Source organism: Phyllostomus hastatus, unplaced genomic scaffold (genome assembly GCF_019186645.2).
Source record: "Phyllostomus hastatus isolate PE091 unplaced genomic scaffold, TTU_PhHast_1.1 phas_contig_41, whole genome shotgun sequence".
In the NCBI taxonomy this organism is placed as follows: domain Eukaryota; kingdom Metazoa; phylum Chordata; class Mammalia; order Chiroptera; family Phyllostomidae; genus Phyllostomus; species Phyllostomus hastatus.
In genome coordinates, this window is record NW_025333876.1 from 6,292,406 (window position 1) to 6,307,599 (window position 15,194).

General features: G+C 38.3%; 1 protein-coding gene across 11 annotated transcripts in view; it reads left to right on the top strand.

The window, feature by feature from the left end:
* FRY (FRY microtubule binding protein) overlaps positions 1–15,194 on the top strand; it is a 541,372-nt gene that overhangs the window by 339,814 nt on the left and 186,364 nt on the right. For all 11 annotated transcript variants that reach the window (XM_045844752.1, XM_045844742.1, XM_045844745.1 and 8 more), the window contains 3 exons: positions 2,111–2,282; positions 3,604–3,736; positions 7,787–7,894. In XM_045844752.1, coding sequence (XP_045700708.1) covers positions 2,111–2,282; positions 3,604–3,736; positions 7,787–7,894 — 413 coding nt within the window. The remainder of the gene's footprint in view (positions 1–2,110; positions 2,283–3,603; positions 3,737–7,786; positions 7,895–15,194) is intronic.

Here is a 15,194-nt window from a genome sequence, read left to right on the forward strand (position 1 = left end):
AAGTGGGTAAAAAATTTCCTGGACACAAAAAACATAAATTATTATACCAAAAAAAATGTTAATAAATTGAGCATCACCAAACATTTTTTTAAAAAGGTCTGAACTTTAAAAGATACTGTTAATAAAATGTAGAGTCAAAGTGGGAGAAAATGTTTGCAAAACACATCTGATAAAGTACTCGTATCCAAAATTTATACAGCACTCACTCAGCTCAATGACAAGGAAATAACCCAGTATTTTTAAATGGGCAAAGAAGAGATAGAAATGACAAGCCCATGAAAAGATGTTCAGCATCATTAGTCATTAGGAAAGGCAAGTTAAAACCACAATGAAAAGTGCTCAGAAGGATACAGAGCAACTGAAACTTTATACTATTTTCATGAGAATGCAAAAAGGTACAACCACTTTAGAAAACAGCTTGGCAATTTCTCATAAGGTTACACATACACCTACCATATGACCCAGCATTTCCATCTCAAGGCATATATCCAAGAGAAATGAGAAATTAAGTCTAGAAAGGTTTATATGAATATTTATGCCAACTGTATTCTTAATCACTAAAAATAGGAAAGTGGCTCATGTTCAACCACTGATGAATGAGCAAACAAATAGTGAATCATTGATACAACAGAATACTCTTCACTAAAAGGGAACAAATTACTGATATTGCCCAACATCTCAAAAACATACAAAGTGAAATAAGCAAGATACAAAAGGCTATGCACAGTTTGGTTCCATTTACATCACATTCTGGAAAAGGCAGAACTACAGGTAGAAATGTGACAATGGTTGCAGGTACTGAGGTTGAGGGAGAGGACTGGCTGGAGAGGCACAAGGTGTCTTTTTTGGAGGATGGAAATATTTTACATCTTGGCTGTGATGGCAGTTACCTGGCTACATATGTTTTCCAAAACTCGGTATATGAGCCTAGAAAACATTTCATGAAAGGACTACTAAAATACATGAGAGAACTAATAGAATTTTAATATACAGTTAAAGTTTTTAAAGTTAATGCTCTTTCATTCTAAAAAACAGTGAATTTTACTGAAGGCCATAAAATCACAAAGTACACATTGAATTAGGTATAAATGAGCCAGAGAAACATCATTAAATCCTGGGTAGAATATCATTGCATCTTAAAACTTGGATAAATCATTTAAAATGAAGAAAAGTCAATATTACTTTGTGTTATGAAGTGTAATTCTGTACCACAGAATAGGTGATTCAAGCAAATGTGATTGGATATATAGGTTCCCACCTAGTACTTAGGTAGCATCAGTTTCCTCATCTGAAAATGGGAATAGTCATACCTTCCATGCATGACTGTTTTAAAGATGAGAGTTAATGAGAGTTCTGGATACATTGTAGGGACTCGATAAATTGTATATGGATTATTATTGTTAGTACTAGTAATTTTCTGCTATAAGTAGTGGTCAACTTTGGGAACTTAATGTTTCATGGGGTTTGCAAATATGAGTGTAAATGTTTTATACATGGTTGTTTAAGGAAGTGCAGATGTTCTAGTACCTTCTGACCTTTTAAGATTATTGTACTGGGAGTGTAAGAGTCATCTTCCAGAACCTTTTTTTATGCCTTACCTGAGCCTGAGGAAGATAACCATCTGGCCCAGACTGGCATTTCTTCTTATAAGCTCATGTTTTCATCAGTAACAGGTTCTGTGGCATCAGATTCTTAAAATTTAGTTTCCAACTTGTCAGCCTTGTGAATGAAAAGTCAATCACCTACAATTCTGAGCAGACTGTTTTTATTTTGTGTGGGACTCCTTTAGTTTGCCTTAGTTTACTTTAGTTGCGGCTGCCCTGGAGGATGAAATTCACCCAGGGTCCTCCAGACAGAATGGGTATGACTATCACATATGTATCCTCATAGACTGTTGAAAATTTTCCTGGTTATTTTCTTGTGATGTTGTGACAAAGTGTCAGAAACTGTATTTTATTTTCATAGGTTTGGCCTAAACTCTTGTGCCTCTTAAATTATATTCCCACACTAATCTAGATGGCAAGCCACACCTAACTGCTCTCCAAGACTGACAGTTTAGTTGCACCACAGGAACTGGGCCTGTGTATCACGAGCACACTGTATCTTACAGAGAATGAACATCGGTCTGCGGGCATTCTTGGTCATAGCAGACAGCTTGCAGCAGAAGGATGGTGAGCCACCCATGCCTGTGACCGGCGCTGTCCTCCCATCAGGAAACACGTTGAGAGTGAAGAAAACATATTTGAGTAAAACGCTCACTGAAGAGGAGGCCAGAATGATAGGTGGGCTTCAGAGACATGCCAGACGTGGGGTTTATGAAGCCTTTAAAATGGTCCGAAACATTTACCATCAGCGAGATGCACTTTGAAAAAAATCTTTATAAAAGTAGCTGTGCTTTGTTTTACTGCCCTTTAAACTTTGAGGAACTTTCTGGTAAACATTTTGACATTTAAATGTTAGACTCTTATCTGCGGTCTTTTCAAAGTTTTAATGTTGATGATCTACAATTTACAGTAAATCTTAAGACATCTGTGTCTTTTGGTAGATAATCTTGTTTATAAAGCAACCGCATATACATTCATTTATTCATCTATTTATTCATTCATTTTTGTATTCATTCATTTATTCATCTATTCATTCACTTCTTCTTTTCAGTAACATTAATCTGTTTTAAACACTCCAAATACCACACATGCAGGTATATTATGGCTTTACCCTACATGAGATTTTATTTTTAAGTTAGCAGTCTTAATCCCAAGAGGTGACTTTTCCTCATTTGTTTCTTTATTCCTGAATACTTAGATTTAGAAACTGACTACAAACTGTTAAAATAGCTCCTGCAATGCAAAGATCTGAAGGAAATACAAGAGGACACCTTTTGTTTTAAATCTTTATCTTTCATTCTGCAAAGCTTAAATGAGGTCAAAAAGATTTAATGCATGAGAAATAACCATTAACAATTATGTAATTAAAGTATACCTTGTAAATGCAAAGCCATTTCCTTTTCATTTGTATTATATACCTAAGTATATAAAATGCAAATTTTAAATACATATGCTATACATACTTATCTTTCCCTGTAGGACATTGACACTGCATGTAATGAAAGCAGTAAAAATAATATAGCTAAAATACATTTTCCTTCATTTTAAAATTTATGACATGAAGTCATTTTGTTTATTTTACTTAAAGAAAATTCATACATATTTCAGAGAATAGTATGAAGTTACAAGAAATTCTAACCCCAAATGAGAATTATCCTTTATTCACATAACCACCAATAATGGTAAATTTTTCTTGTACTAACCAGAAATATAAAAATTCTAAAGTAAAACTTGATTTTCTTGTTTATTTCAACTCTTCTAGAAAATACCTCTTTTTGAAGTATTAGAATACATATCTATTGAATTTAAATGGTTATTTGGTGAGCACCCACTAAGTGCAGGGCACTGGGTTTTGCAAACAAGAGATTGAATTAGACTTTGCTCACAGAAGCCATTGACCCATAAAAAGTCTTTGGTAAAAACATGTCATAGAGGATGAATAAGATTTCATTCTTTGATAGATTTAGTCAAAGATGTAACTATTATGTATGTTTTTTAGGCATGTCCTTGTATTACTCTCAAGTACGAAAAGCTGTGGACAACATTTTAAGGCACCTTGATAAAGAAGTAGGAAGATGTATGATGCTAACTAATGTGCAGATGTTAAACAAAGAACCTGAGGACATGATCACGTGAGTACAGTGAAGGCTAAGTCTCAATTAAGAGCTGATTAACCAAAAGACACCAGCAGAGATTCTCCTCATTTATTCTGTGTAGCTCACCCTTGTATAACACAGGGGTTAGGGGCACCAACCCATGCACAGTCAAAAATCTGCGTATAACTTTAGTCTCCCCAAAACTTAACTACTAATAGCCTAATCTCAGCCAGATGTCTTACCCATAACATCATCAATTAACTCATATTTTGTATGCTATACTTATCCTACACTGTATTCTTACAATAAAGTAAGCTAGAGAAAAGAAAATGTTATTAAGAAAATCATAAGGAAGAGAAAATACATTTATAGCTCTGTACATAGTTACTGAAAAAATCTGTGTAAATGGACCCATGCAGTTGGAATCCATGTTGTTCAAGGGTCTACTGTATTGTGTTCCCATCTTCTTAGAATCAGATATCTCAGAGGTATTAGGATGGTAAAAACATACTTTGATAATATTTGACTAGCTGTAAAAATAAGATCAAACCTGAGATTAAGCTATTTTGGCTCTGTCTGAAGTGCCATTAGATCAGTATGTTAGAAAATGGCCAAAGCCTTGTTCACTAGTTCACACTCTTCAGAAGTGATTTTGTTCTCATGTTGATCACTGTGCTCTAGTGACATCACCATCTTACAGACACTCTATCTGCATAAGTCTCGGCTTCACTAGTTTCTAGTGACAGTCCTGGACCATGTGACTCAAACCTGCTGAGCAGTTCCAGTGTAACCACGTCATAGAAGTGCTGGGTTTTAAGAAAGCCTTCATAACTTTGAATGTAGAAATCAAATGTTCTTAGACAAAATCTAAGATCTAGATTTGTAATTACAGTTCTGCAGAAGAAATTCATATAGCTTATATTTGCTACTTTTGATTAATTATGGCAGGAAGTAGAACTGGGTTTTAACTTTATATTTTAAGAAAGCTTCTACTTTGTTGCAGGACTGTGAATTAAATTATATTTGGCACCTGTGGCTAAATTTTCAAAACTATAATTAGGAAAATTTTCTTTGTCACTCTGCATATCCAGTTCCAAATATCACAGTTAGAAGGTTTTTAAGTCTATAGGAAGTTCATACTGTAAGCATGTATTTTTATTACAAGAGTGGCATGTTGTAAACAAAGTATGACAAAACAAAACATGATAAAGTTAACATTACAGAATTATTTTAAATACATATTTAGCATTATATAAAGTTGAAGTGAAAGCCTCCTCGTCAGAGCCTGACTTGAAATCTGTCACCATTCCTTGGCTCAAATGTGATTCCTTCCAGACTTTTCCTTGGGTCAACAGAAGTATATATATATACATTATTTTAAAAAGATGATATTATACAATGCATATTCTGAAACTTGCCAGTCATTTTATTTAAATGACATGAAGATCATTTGAAGACTTTTCCAACAAAATGACAGCAGAACGAAAGCTGACAAGGCTGATAAACATTAAACATACTGTCTGTAGCTCTGGCTCTCACCTCACAAACTGCTAGATTGTCTATAAACCTTTTACATCATTGTTACATACTCTTTGAATATATTAAAGCAGTTTTAAATTTATAGTGTAGAAGATGTAAGAATGCTTTTCAAACTTCTGCCATAGAGTTGTTTCCTCTTTTATAAAAGTAAAGGAAGACCTTTAAAGGAAGACTTTATTAATAATCAAGAGATTACAAGGTAGGGTCCAAACCAAAACAGTATATTCAGAACCATAAAAAGGTATAGGTTTAAATATACATGTAAAATGTTATGTGTATCTTAACCAATAGCTTAAACTTTTTCCAAGATGATTCTTAACTTTTTCCTATTGAACTATATTGAAGCCCCCAAACAGGGCTAGGAATATTTTTCATGCTAGGCTTTAAGACAGATTCCTGAATGGAAAATACCTCATTGCTACATTTGTTTTTCTTTTTAAGATGTTACTTATTTATTTTTATAGAAATAAAAAGGGAGGAAGAAAGAAAGGGAAAGAAACATCAATGTGTGATGTATGAGAGACACATCGACCGGTTGCCTCTCCCACGCCCCCAACCAGGGACCTGGCCTGAAACCCAGGCATGTGCCTGACCAAGAATTGAACTGATGACCTTTTGTTTCACAGGCTGGCACTCAATCCACTGAGCCACACCAGCTAGGGCTCATTGCTACATTTCTTAAAAAACAAAACAAATGAAAAACAAGGAGAAGCATTAGGGGATCATAGAACCATTTAGGAGAAGAACATTGAGGCCCACACCATGCTAATGGACACAGTTATTGGAGTTAATATTCAAAGTTCGTCTACCACTTTCCCACACCCTGCTTAAGGTTTGAACCTAAACACTAAGCATTCTATATCATTCATTTCCATTTCCCATTCCTTTTATGGTTCATCTGAGCAGATGATGATAATGATGATGATGATGATGATAATAACAGTAATATCTGTCAATGAAAATTCTGTTTTGAGGGGTTCACATGCTTCCTATAAAAGCCCAGAGAGCAAGTAGTAGAAGAAAATCCTACACCAGTGGAGGCCTGCAAGAGTTTGCCTTGCACTTCAGCCAGGGAGGGTCACAATTTTCTGACAGATATGGAAAATAATCCCAGCTCTTTAAAACATCTGGTAAGCAAGCTAGGAAGACTATATTTAAAGGACTCACTGAGTTGCACATGGACAATTAGGAGAGACTCCTGGGCTCTACCCCTGTCCAAATACTAAGGCTGTCATTTGTGGGTCCTCTTTTCCTCACCTGGTTGAAAACCACTTCAGAGTGGCTTCCTTTCCACAGTCCTCATATACCCCATGTAGGACCACAGAAAAGGAGCAAAAATAGTCTCATGATTTTCCACAGAAACAAAGTATTTTAGAAATCAATGCATGTGTATTTTATTTTTCACAGGAACAGTTTGTATTGATTCTTAACAAAAGCATGGTAGAAAGTAACATCACAGAGTGAAATTATTGTCTGATTACATCTTCAGATTATAGAGAATTCTCCCTGTTGCATTTCTCTTTAGACCAGTTACTGTTCTACGAAGGGATTACTGCTGTGCTACTTTGCATTCTCATTATTGTGCTTATGTCCTACAATTGTTTTAATTTGGTGGCAATTTTATGTTTATTCTCAGAAAACTAAAGCATCAGAAGTTAAATATGCTGTTACATTTTATCAAGTTATTTAAAAAATTTAATGGGTAGTTAAGTTTTTCCATAAAGTTTATTGATAAAAATATGTGCTTAAAAAAGCAGTTACATATTTATAGGTAATTTATAGATTACCTATATAGATTTTTTATTTATAGATTTATTTATTTATAGACTATATTACAGAACTTATATTTTTCCCTTAGATTTTACAACAGAATATAGGAAGCATTACTTACTTTTCAACATTCATATTATGTTCTCAAGAAAGTAAAAGGAAAGAAGGCATCTCTAGAGGTCAGGCCCATCAGAGTAATTTTAAAAATCAGAAATAGGTGCACAGCAATATGCATTGAGCATTTTACTTGACATTATGGAAGATTTATTTTTGAAAGTATTTCATCAATAAAATGGGGTGGGGACTATAGAGAAGAAACACAGCTCATCATGGAGAGAGGCTTCTATATGTCATGCTTGTCAGAGACATCATTCCTTGCATTAAGTCCCATTTTCAAATGCTGAATGCAAAAATGACTGCTGTGTGTTTCTTACATGCTGATTCATTTAGGCATTTCAGTAAATTCAGTGTTTTAAACACAGCCCACAGGGACCAACCTGGTGGAACCCAGCTGAATGGTAAATCAATATGGTAGAATGCTACTGATATCAGCATTTTTCTTTTCAGATTTATATCTCCATCTAACACTTAAATCTTCACAAGTTCTCTTAGACCTGGCCAAGCTATAAAGGGCATAAATATTTATGAACAATGTGGAGCAAACATCAGGCAATAATTCAGAAGGAGTGGGTCCTAGTCTTTGTTCACAGAGTTGATCAATTTTTAAAAAATGTCCATAATAATTGACAATGTTTAAACTTTATTTTCACTTTCTAGGGGTGAGAGAAAGCCCAAAATAGACCTTTTCAGGACATGTGTTGCTGCTATTCCCCGACTGCTTCCTGATGGGATGTCAAAACTTGAACTCATTGACTTGCTGGCTAGGTACGTGAGAACAGTAGTGGGCATTCCCTGACCAAATTAATTTTAATCCTTTGTCATGATTTTTCCAAAAAGGAAAATTATTATTAATTAACAAAGTTTTGTAAGTGAGGCATTATTCTAGGTACTGTATGTAGGCAAGGAGAAATAAAGAAATTTTTTGTTGTGTTTTTCCCATGTTCAGAGCATTAAAATCCAATGTAGAAAACAATACATAAGGTAACTAGCAACCCAAGACCTGAAACTATGCAAATTAACAACACAAAAAGTGTGCCACAAAGTTCAGTGTGTAGAGGGATAACTGTGGACTGGGGAAGTTGGCACATAGCTTCTGGGAGAAAGTGGAGCTGAAGCTGCCCCTTAAAGGAAAGATGGGATTCAGAAAGGCTGAATTCCATGTCATGACTGACATGAGCAAAGGCAGAGGTGGAGCTGGATGTGAGATGGGTCTCACTGGAAAAAAGTTCCCTTCCAGGTCTGATTCCAATTTGAAGCCCACAGACATCCCCCAGAGGGCAAATAAGGTGGGTAACAGGGATCCTAAGCTAATTTTAGTACTTTAGAAAGCTGCCTAAAATCATATATTTATCACCCTTCCCATTCTCCAAAAGAATGCACAGTCCAACTAGAATCTAAAGTTAATTTTATTTGAGTGAGGATGTATCATTTTTAAGTAAGCTTAACTTTCTCATGTTAATCTCAAGTTCTCATGGACAGTTATGCCTGTCCTTAATTTAAAGATCGAAAGTGACTATGATCTAAGTGTCATTTAGAGGCAACATCATGAGAAACACAGGATGCATAGAGGGAGTGGAAGGGGGAGAACAAAAGTTATCCTTGGTTTGAAAAAATGGAGTTTAGAAACCCAATGATAAAAAGAGAGCAATAAAACATGAGAGGTAAATTTTCAGCTCATCTTTACTATTAGCTGAGGCATTAACTGATGAAGTCTTAAGCACAGTAACATGATAACAAATTCCATTTGAAGCAGATTAATCTGATAATGGTGGAATAGAGAGTAACAAATATTAGTGCAGACTGAATGAAAGATGCCTTGTGTATGTATAACCTCGTTTACCCATATTCTCTAGCCTTAGAGAGCACTCTCCTTTCAACACCCCAATAAAATGCCTGGGCTTCCATCCCACATGACTGCAGGTTATCCAGTGGCTTCCATTGGATTCTGGGTATTTCCACAGAGTACCATATCTCCTGGCCATTGCGATCATAGTGCTTCTGCTTTGGATAGCCAGCGTGGCCTCCTCTGTTGACCACTTCTGCTATCAATCCATAACTTTTGTGGCCCACTGTTCTTCCCCATTCCTCTTCACTCTAGGTATAGGCACAGTTACTCCTTTCCTTCCTCCAGTTGCCACTGGCACAAGGATGATGCTGGGTGTGAGGTTTGCTGAAGATTCTTTCCTTTGAAAACTACCATTTCAGGCCTTGGTGCCCTGTGACCAAAGCCTTCTACCCCTCTGGCTGATTCTGTCACCTACTATCTGTAATTTGCTATAATCAGCAACCTCTGAGCCTTGGATCCATCTTCTTTCTTCCATTTCATGTTTAGGACATACTTTAAGAAGAATAGAAAGTTAAAAAAAATTATAACCCAGGCTCTTGCTGAGGCCTAGTAACTGGAATGTGGCCAGAGCACATTACCAAGAAACAGGGAAGCTGTGGGGAAGGGGGAGGAAATAAGCCTGGATCCAAAAGGGGCTTTAGGTCCCAGGTGAGGAGAAGATCTGAGCAGGAAAAAAGGGTAGATTCCCAACTAGTAATAAACATGGTGATTGCGGGGTTAGGGGGAACTAAGGAAGAAAGAGACAAAAATACTCTAAAGTGTCATCCACACTAATATTGCGTCTCTCAGGGTGATGGCAAACTGTGAATGAAGAGAATAGTGCCCAAGTTACCCAGAAATATAAAGGGGCAGCCTGTCTGTTTACCAAGGACAACAGTAGAGAAGCTGGTGTGACTAAGGGACAAGTATCTGCATAGAGGGGCTACGGAGTGTCAAGGCTGGATGTAGCATGAAGGATTAGCGAAGGAACCCGTCTCCATGGCCTTGAACCACCAGAGACTGAGAGGTCACCATCTGAGAGATTTGGAGGCAGTACCAAAAAATAAGAATAAAATTGAATCGTTTGGAAAACTTGTATTTTGCATGCCTGCTTTGCCATTTTACTAGTCATGTGATCTAGACAAATCATTAACCCCTCAGCCCATCAAATTTTCCTTGGTGAAATTGTAATAATATGGCCTATCTCATAAGACTGTTGAGAGGGCCAAATGACATAAAATATGTGCACTTTGGTTAATCCAAGGGAAAACATAGTGGCAGGGAGAAGACATTTATTAGTGAAATTGGGGTAGAAAGAAAGTTCACTTATTTCAATGAAGTTCTTTGAAGTTCTAATTGGTGATGATGATGTACACTAAGACCTTTGAAATACTAAGGTTGTTTTTTATGTTATTGATTATGCTATTACAGTTGTCCCATTTTTGCCCCTTCACTCCCTTCAACCCTGTACACCCTCTCCCACCCATATCCCCTCCTTATAAGTTCTTTAGCTTCTACATTTCCCATACTATTCTTATTCTCCCCCTATCCATTTTCAACCTACATTCTATGCTACTTATTCTCTGTACTTTTTCCCCCTCTCTCCTCCTCCCACTTCCCTGTTGCTAACCCTCCATGTGATCTCCATTTCTGTAGTTCTGTTCCTGTTCTAGTTGTTTGCTTAGTTTCTTTTGGTTTTGCTTTAGGTGCGGTTGTTAATAATTGTGAGTTTGCTGTCCTTTTACTATACATGTTTTTTCTTTATCTTCTTTTCTTAGTCCCTTTAACATAAGTCCCTTTAACATTTCATAAAATAAGGGCTTGGTGATGACGAACTCCTTTAACTTGACCTTATCTGAGAAGCACTTTATCTACCCTTCCATTCTAAATGAGAGCTTTGCTGAATAGAGCAATCTCGGATGTAGGTCCTTGTCTTTCATGACTTGGAATATTTCTTTTCAGCCCCTTCTTGCTTGTAAGGTCTCTTATGAGAAATCAGCTGACAGTCTGATGGGAACTCCTTTGTAGGTTACTGTCCCCTTATCTCTTGCTGCTTCTAGGATTCTCTCCTTCATTTTTACCTTGGCTAATGTAATGACGATGTGCCTTGGTGTGTTTCTTCTTGGGTCCAACTTCTTTGGGGCTCTCTGAGCTTCCTGGATTTCCTGGAAGTCTATTTCTTTTGCCAGAATGGGGAAGTTCTCCTTTATTATTTGTTCAAATACGTGTTCAATCTGTTGCTTTTCCTCTTCCCCTTCTGGTACCCCTATAATTCGGATGTTGGAACGTTTAAAGATGTCCTGGAGGTTCCGAAGCTTCTCCTCGTTTTTTTGAATTCTTATTTCTTCATTCTTTCCTGCTTGGATGTTTTTTTCTTCCTCTGGTCCACTCTATTGTTTTGAGTCCCAGTTTCCTTCCCATCACTGTTGGTTCTCTGTCATCTTCCTTCATCTCTTTTATGGTAACCTGCATTTTTTCATGTAATTTGCACTCAAAATCAACCAATTCCGTGAGCTTCCTGATCACCAATGTTTTGAACTGTGCATCTGATAGATTAGCTATCTCTTAGTCGCTCAAAAGGATGAGTCCCCAGGGGATTGATTTGTTCTTCTGTTGGAGACATCTCTCTCTCTCTCTCTCTCTCTCTCTCTCTCTCTCTCCCTCCTTTTTTTTTTTTTCGGTCTGGTCGCTCCAGTTACAGTTAGGGGCGGAGCCTTAGGTGTTCACTGGGGCTGGGCACCTCAGTCGCTAGATTGTGACGTTGTATGTGGGGGCGGGGGCGGGAGTGGAAGGGAACAATGGCAGTAGCTTCATTCTCCTGGGATCTCAGTCCCTTCCCTGGGATGCTGGGTTGCGCACTCTGCCCTGGTCCACAATGCCGCCTCACTGGGTCCGCCAGCCACTGCTAGTGTACTCAGGGTCCACTGCTGCAATCTTGAGTGTCCCAGAAGGCTTACACACTCCCGGTTGCCTTAAGCGCCCAGTTCTCCCTAATCTCCACGTACACCGCCACCCACGCCCGCTCCTCCTCTCCACCCCTCCTGCAAGTCTGGATGAACAGGTCTACTTCAACTTCTTGGGTGTCCGACTTCCATTCAGATAAATTCTCTATCAGTTCTGGGTGTTATTCGAGCTCTAAATTGTTGTTGTTCTAATCTTGGTTGTACGTGGAGGTACGGTGCATCCATCTATGCCTCCATCTTGCCGGAAGTCCAAAATACTAAGTTTTTAAAATGTCATGGAGTTTTCTGGTAGTCTGTAATGCCATATTGCTTCAGATCTGTATGGGAGACTCTTACCTCTGGCATCACTTTGCTAACCTGGTCAGTGACACCTGAATCTTTGGTCCACTGAGCTAAGCGTGTCAGGAGGGACTCGGCTGATTTGGTTGGAATGCCAGTGCTATTTATAGTGCATCGTGTTTGATATTATATATGTTCTCACAAAGCCCAAAGCAATGAGTACTGTTTTTATGAGGGTGAATAAAAAATAAGTATTCTTGAGAGTTTATGTCTTAGGACAAAATTTAAAAATGACCAGACTTACATGGAAAGCCTGCAAGGAGGCCCTTTTTCATAAGCTAGAGGCTATTTTCCTCATAGGGAAGATTCTAAGTTGTGAGCAAAAGGGCTGCTTCATGTCAGCTCGAGAAGGTCAATGACAAGAGTGAAGAAGTTCAGTGGTAGAAAATGTGCGTTTCCAGTCATTAGTCGCTTTATTCCCCCACAGTCCAATCGCATTTGGATTGATTTGACTCTTGAGACAATATATCGTCCCAGTCAAGGAGGTGTGAGACCTTTTATTTCAGGCTCTTCACAGTCACAACCATAGTATATTTTTACTGGAGAAAAACTTGGTTTTCTTCATACTTGCCAAAATAAGACCAACATTTGTGCCAGCTCCCCGTCCCTCCCAGCTCAGTTCCCTGGATAGGGATTTTCAATGTTGTGTACCATGTAACTGCCCCCAGCATTGCAGGTAATGGCTAAATATCACAGACATTCTACCCTCAGACTTTGGTATGTTTGGCATGACAGTGATGTGTGGAATGAAACTGGCAAACTCCTTTCTCCGTGCTATGAAATTTCTGATTTTATGTGCATTATTCAGCTCACTTATAATAGCCAAGTAGGAGTGATCTGTTCATTTAGATTCCATGGGACCTACGCATGGCTTCCTGACGTTGTGATTAGATCCCTGGGGCACACTTCCTTTCTGCTTTCAACAGAGCCCATTGTTCTCAGCCATCTTGGTCCCTAAGCATTCTTCACATGGTGGGGAAACTACTTATCTCCTTGGCAGTCACCATATTTCTTCCCTTACTGTCCCCACCCCTGATGTCTTCTGCTCCATCCATTGACCATAAGAAGGACATTTTCCTTCAACAGTCTCCAGACCTGTCCTCTGTCATTTCCTGCAGCATTACATATACACTAAGGCTTTGCTGTTCAGTATTTACTCTCCTCTTTCAAAAATGTGTCCTGGGGTTGTGACAGTGCATATAAATCACTTAGCATAGTGCTGGCAACAAGTTAAGCTCTCAGCAAATGTTAATTATTTTTAGGCTTACTTATATTTGAATAACATATTATGCCATGATATATAATGCATTTTTGTATACATGTTAGGAGAGCTGGCCACCTATTGATTCCTATTTTCAGGCAAGGAGATTAAACTTCAGAAGAGTAAAGTCAATTGCCCAAATTTACAGAATTTCCTGAAGCCAAAGGGAAGTGATATATGTCATTTGCTTTGTGTAAAATGAGAGGTAAATGCATTCACCATTTATGACTTGCTTTTTTGTATATGATTATAGTGGAAGGCAGCTTGCTGGTTTGAGTAGCTGAGCAAGAACTGTGGTCTCAGTTTCATATATCACCTAATTAATGCACTTAATCTTCTTTACTTTAATCGAGATGCAGTTCAAAACACTGTAAGAGGTGGAGCTTTCTTCTCATTAAAGACAATTCCAAGGTTAACAGTCCACCTGTCATCAGGTCCCTTCTCTTGGAAACCATTTTCTCCTGGGCTTCACTCACTCTAAAACCAGTTCTTCCTCTGCTGCCCTTAGTGACATCATGGGGGCAGATCTTCCTAACAACCTTTCAACATTTCCTTAATCCAGCAGTCAGTCAGAGGACACTCTTTTCTTCTGAATATGGCTTGTGAATTTTAAATCGCTCCCTTTTAATCTGTACACTTCAGTACAACAGAATTATTCCAGCTGCTATGCTGATTCTATGGAACCTGAAGCTCACCTTTACCAAAATGTTTTCCACAAAAAGTCTTTTGTCTGAGCTGACCAATGGTGAGAGGGGAGGGCGTGATCATACCACTCACCTGCTCTAGGTCACTGCCAAATGTTTAATCCAGCCCAGCCTGAGAAGAATGTGGCTGCATGTTTAATCTGATCAACTGGTCAGTGCTCTGCATTGCAGCTGCCTGAAAGGACAGCTGCAGTGACTTTGACAGTAGGACTTCCGCTCATCTATGTTTATGGCTGTGTCATTGTGGATTCCCTTTAAGCCCCCTTAATGGTTTTCTTTGTGTGTTACCATGTATCTGTGACAGCATTTTAGGCTTAATCCCCCAGCTGATCAGACCTCTGTGTGAGGTGCCCTGTCCTAAAGTCTCTCTGTTCTTTTATTACTGCCATCAAACTCTCCTAAGACAGTTGTTTTTTTAAAATTACTTTATTGTTTACAGTTGTCTGCATTACCCCCCATCACTCCCCCCACCCCAGCCAATCCCACCTCCCTCCCTCGAGTCTACCCTCCCCCTTGGTTTTGTCCCTGTGTCCTTTATAGTAGTTCCTGAAACCCTTCTCCCCACTGTCCCCTCCTCCCTCCCCTCTGGCTATTATTAGATTGTTCTTAATTTCAATGTCTCTGGTTATATTTTGTTTGCTTTTTTCTTTTGTTGATTATGTTCCAGTTAAAGGTGAGATCATGTGGTATTTGTCCCTCACCACCTGGCTTATTTCACTTAGCATAATGCTCTCCAGTTCCATCCATGTTGTCACAAAGGGTAGGAGCTCCTTCTTTCTCTCTGCTGTGTAGAATTTCATTGTGTAAATGTAGCATAGTTTTTTGATCCACTCATTTACTGATGGGCACTTAGGTTGCTTCCAGCACTTGGCTATTGTAAATTGTGCTGCTATGAACATTGGGGTACATAGGTTCTTTTGGATTGGTGTTTCAGGGCTCTTAGGGTTTAATCCCAGCAGTGGAATTGCTGGGT